The sequence below is a fragment of the Cibotium barometz genome, chromosome 23 (assembly GCF_041138505.1).
Source record: "Cibotium barometz isolate CiBa-2024 chromosome 23, ASM4113850v1, whole genome shotgun sequence".
Classification (NCBI taxonomy): Eukaryota; Viridiplantae; Streptophyta; class Polypodiopsida; order Cyatheales; family Cibotiaceae; genus Cibotium; species Cibotium barometz.
In genome coordinates, this window is record NC_141068.1 from 50508261 (window position 1) to 50511737 (window position 3477).

The window sequence follows — 3477 nt, forward strand, 5'->3', positions numbered from 1 at the left end:
GAACCCCAAGCTTCTAATGTCTCCTCAATCTTCTCTTCATGGCAAGAGAAGCTTTCCTCGTCTCTCCTCACCGGACCATTGTGAATTGGGCTCTGACTAAGATGTAGATCCCTTGAAGGAGTGGAGCATTTGTCAGCAATTTGGCTTTGCTTACAAATTGGGTTTTGAGCATGGGATGGGCCATTCACAGGAGATGGGCAGTGGGCAGTATCTTCTACATTCTCTGATGGACCATCCTCCTCAGAATCAAAAGAGAGTGGAGGTGATGGAAGCAACCCCGCCACAGCCATGCCAAACAGAGGGATGTGTCTAACCGGCGACAAGATTTGCAGTAAAGGAGGCTGTGTTGTACTCTTGTCCTCTGTGGACAATCCATTCTCGATGTTTTCTGTGGCATTCTTTTGCTCTTCTGACTCCTTCACCGGTATTGAGATGGCTTTGCTCACTGCTCTTGCATGAGCAGCAGAAAATTTCAAAGCTCTCACATAGCTCAGCTCTGTGGCTTTGCAATGAGGGGTTGTGGAGATGACCTGCCTTGGCTTAAGCTTGGCCACAAAAAGCTCTAACTCTTCTCGTGAAGAATGCATGGAGTAGCAAACATGCCATATCCCAAATGGGTCTCTCTCTGCCTCTGTAGGAGCAGACTTAGCACGCCTCCGGGTAATGGAAGGTGCCTTTTCATAGAGTTTTTCAAGAAGAAGCAAACCAGAGCCCACACCTTCGAGCCTTTCTCCATATGTATACCATTGCGCAGATGGACGAATGAATAGAGGCTCAGGTTCACCCTTGGCATAAGCTGATGCAAACTTTTGCTTTGCCCTCTCATAGAGCTTTGGAAAACCTTCACAGACCTGCCAAAACCACAAAATAGAATCCATGAGATCACAGATACAATCAAGATAAACCATGGTCCACAGATGATGACAATTACATGTAATCGAGTGGATTTTGGATCATCGGTCACTAGATCAGGCGCAACTACAGTCAGAGATCCATAGAAATCTGGGAGGTTGTGCTTGTCAACAAAAATCTTCAACCCAAAAGCACAGGAAAGGCTTCTCAAGAGAAGCTCCTGTCCCAGAAGATCACAAGCCAGGTAAACAGTAGGTGCCTCTGGGTGATTCCATATGCATTGCTTTACCTACAGAAAAGATCGAAAGGTTAGAAGGGAAAAGATTGTTCTCTGAAAACTGGTTTTAGTTCTGAAAGACCAACTGTACATTTCAAGAGAACCATCTAAACTTGTCAGACAAACATTAAACAAATGACTGTGATAATGTGCAGCCCCACATTGACAATGGCCCTTCAGACACTTATCCACGATGACAAGCCCATTTAGCCCATGGAAGAGCAGCAATATTAGTGGCTTTGCACATCTACCCTGCTAGTCAAAAGCAAATAGGAAATGTTGACTGTCCATTTTAAGCCTTGCGACCCATCATCTGGTGATGCGTAAAGACCCTTACTCATTTAAGCAGGAAATGATGTGTAAAGACAGAAGCCCCTCTACACTCATTCTGAGACTGTCCCTATAGGTGTTTTTCTCACAATCATCTTTAGTTCTCTCATGAAGTTGCCTTGGGTCACAAGGGCGGGCAAAAAAGGAGGTTGTGGCTGGGCCGTGTGAGGTGCCCCAAAGCTGACAAAGATTGTTGGGTTATTAAAAACCTCAGGCAAGTGCACCCGATCACCCAAGGCCAGGAGTGGATACTGGGGCTGTTGACATGTCAAGACTAGCTTCTGACAATCATGTCGTTGAGCATCTTTTGGAAGGTTGCCAATGGGGATGATTGGTGCAAATTATGCAGCGATGGTAACCCTGCTCCAAGAGAACTTCTCTTTCTAGAGAGCATTTAGCATGGCAGATTAAAAATTCTGGTTGCAATACCTTTATAGAGAGCATTCCTGGCTTGATGAGTTGCATCGAGAAAACAGGAAAATTGTTGGCCCATAAGCTGCCGTTCCACCGTGCAAACTCATTACCATTCAAGAACTATTGCAGTTTAAGTTTAATAAGAAGTTAACCTGTTTGATTGCTTCCTCCCTGTGTGGCATCCTCACAGCTTCCTTGCCAAAGGTGCAATCCAAGAACAAGCAATCCACTGCACCTCCAAACAGCCTACGCGGGAGTCTTGCATAGCATTCAGGTGTAATCCGGCAATCCCCAGTGTGCAAGACAGTCCCAAAACGACCCTCAAACAGAAACATTACAGCACCTGCAACATGTGCCCCAAGAAACTATTTAGTCATTACTTGAACAAACAAAACCTGTTTCAATAATAATAAAGAAGGATTAACTTCATTTTCCAAATCCCTGTTTCAATCCTAACAAAGGGGGAAAAACTATCATCTCCCAGGCCGCCGCCCTAGGTGAGAGCGGGTAGGGGCGGAGGTTGCTCTCCCCTTCCCCCTCTAAACCCCTGATTCAACTATGTCTCAAAGATTTTCCGTTCCGTTTCCATATCCCTGATGCAGAGGCATGCACTGACTTACACAGATTATGTGATTTACTTTCTCATAGCCCAGAACTTCAGCCATTGCGCGAAACCAGAATCCTCCTCACATACATGCTAATAATCCTAACCAAGAACCCGTAAATGAGACTTGCATCAATAATTGGCCATTCATACCAGGGCAATGGTTCGCATCGTAGGCTGTGACAGTGAAGGATCCATCGTCATCGTCTTTAATCAATATGGGCTCTTCGATGTTAATTTGTGAGAATTCAGATCTGTGCATCTGAGCGAAAAACAGCAGAAGGTTAGGGGGCAGATGAATCTGTGGAGACCTGGAGAAAGTAAGAACAGAGATTCGACGGGGGGTGCGTTGCCTGGGGAAGGCGGAGGAGGACGAGGCGTGCGGTGAGGGCGGTGCAGTAGATGGGGGAGAAGGAGGAGGCGATGCCGCGGGTGTGGTCGAGGTGGGCGTGGGTGAGGAAGAAATGGCGGCGCTTTCGGGCGGACGAAGAAGAAGGGGTCCATGTGTCCACGCAGAATGAGTAGGAGCGCTCTTCCTCGAGCTCCGCCATTGCTCAGCTGCGTCTTTCCCACCATTCGATTTGAAAATTTGAGAAGTGTGTTCTATAAGATACCGCCTGAGTGATCCCCCTTGTGGTGCTGGGTTCACACACGGCGGCCGGACAACTCTTCGATGGGGAATACCCTCATACGTCTCTTGTTATGCCTGCTATTTCCACGTCAGCAGAGAGCTTCCAAGGGACTTAGGGTGGTTTCACAAATGTTCGTGAACAACGAAGCCCCCAAATAGCCTTGTCCAACCCATCACCAAGCATCTGCAGTTGCTTGTTCGTTCTTGGCTTCACAAACCATGGACAGACATGATTTATAATGGTTTTATCAATTTGAAGTGGGTTAAGGGTTCAAATCCCATTTTCATGCACTGTTGCATGATGACCTAGGGGTTCTCGCCAATCACACTTTTTGTTAAACATGGCTTTTACTGAACTGGCTTCACTCG

At 46.7% G+C, this 3477-nt stretch overlaps 1 protein-coding gene across 1 annotated transcript in view; it reads right to left on the reverse strand.

The window, feature by feature from the left end:
• LOC147626062 (DNA repair metallo-beta-lactamase family protein) overlaps positions 1 to 3040 on the reverse strand; it is a 3564-nt gene extending 524 nt beyond the window's left edge. Inside the window, exons 1-5 of the mRNA XM_086817621.1 lie at positions 2831 to 3040; positions 2631 to 2739; positions 2026 to 2216; positions 932 to 1141; positions 1 to 851 (exon numbers count right to left, since the gene is read on the reverse strand). The exon at positions 1 to 851 is cut by the window's left edge and continues 524 nt beyond it. Coding sequence (XP_086673747.1) covers positions 1 to 851; positions 932 to 1141; positions 2026 to 2216; positions 2631 to 2739; positions 2831 to 3028 — 1559 coding nt within the window. The 5' untranslated portion in view covers positions 3029 to 3040. The remainder of the gene's footprint in view (positions 852 to 931; positions 1142 to 2025; positions 2217 to 2630; positions 2740 to 2830) is intronic.
• Positions 3041 to 3477: the final 437 nt, after the last annotated feature.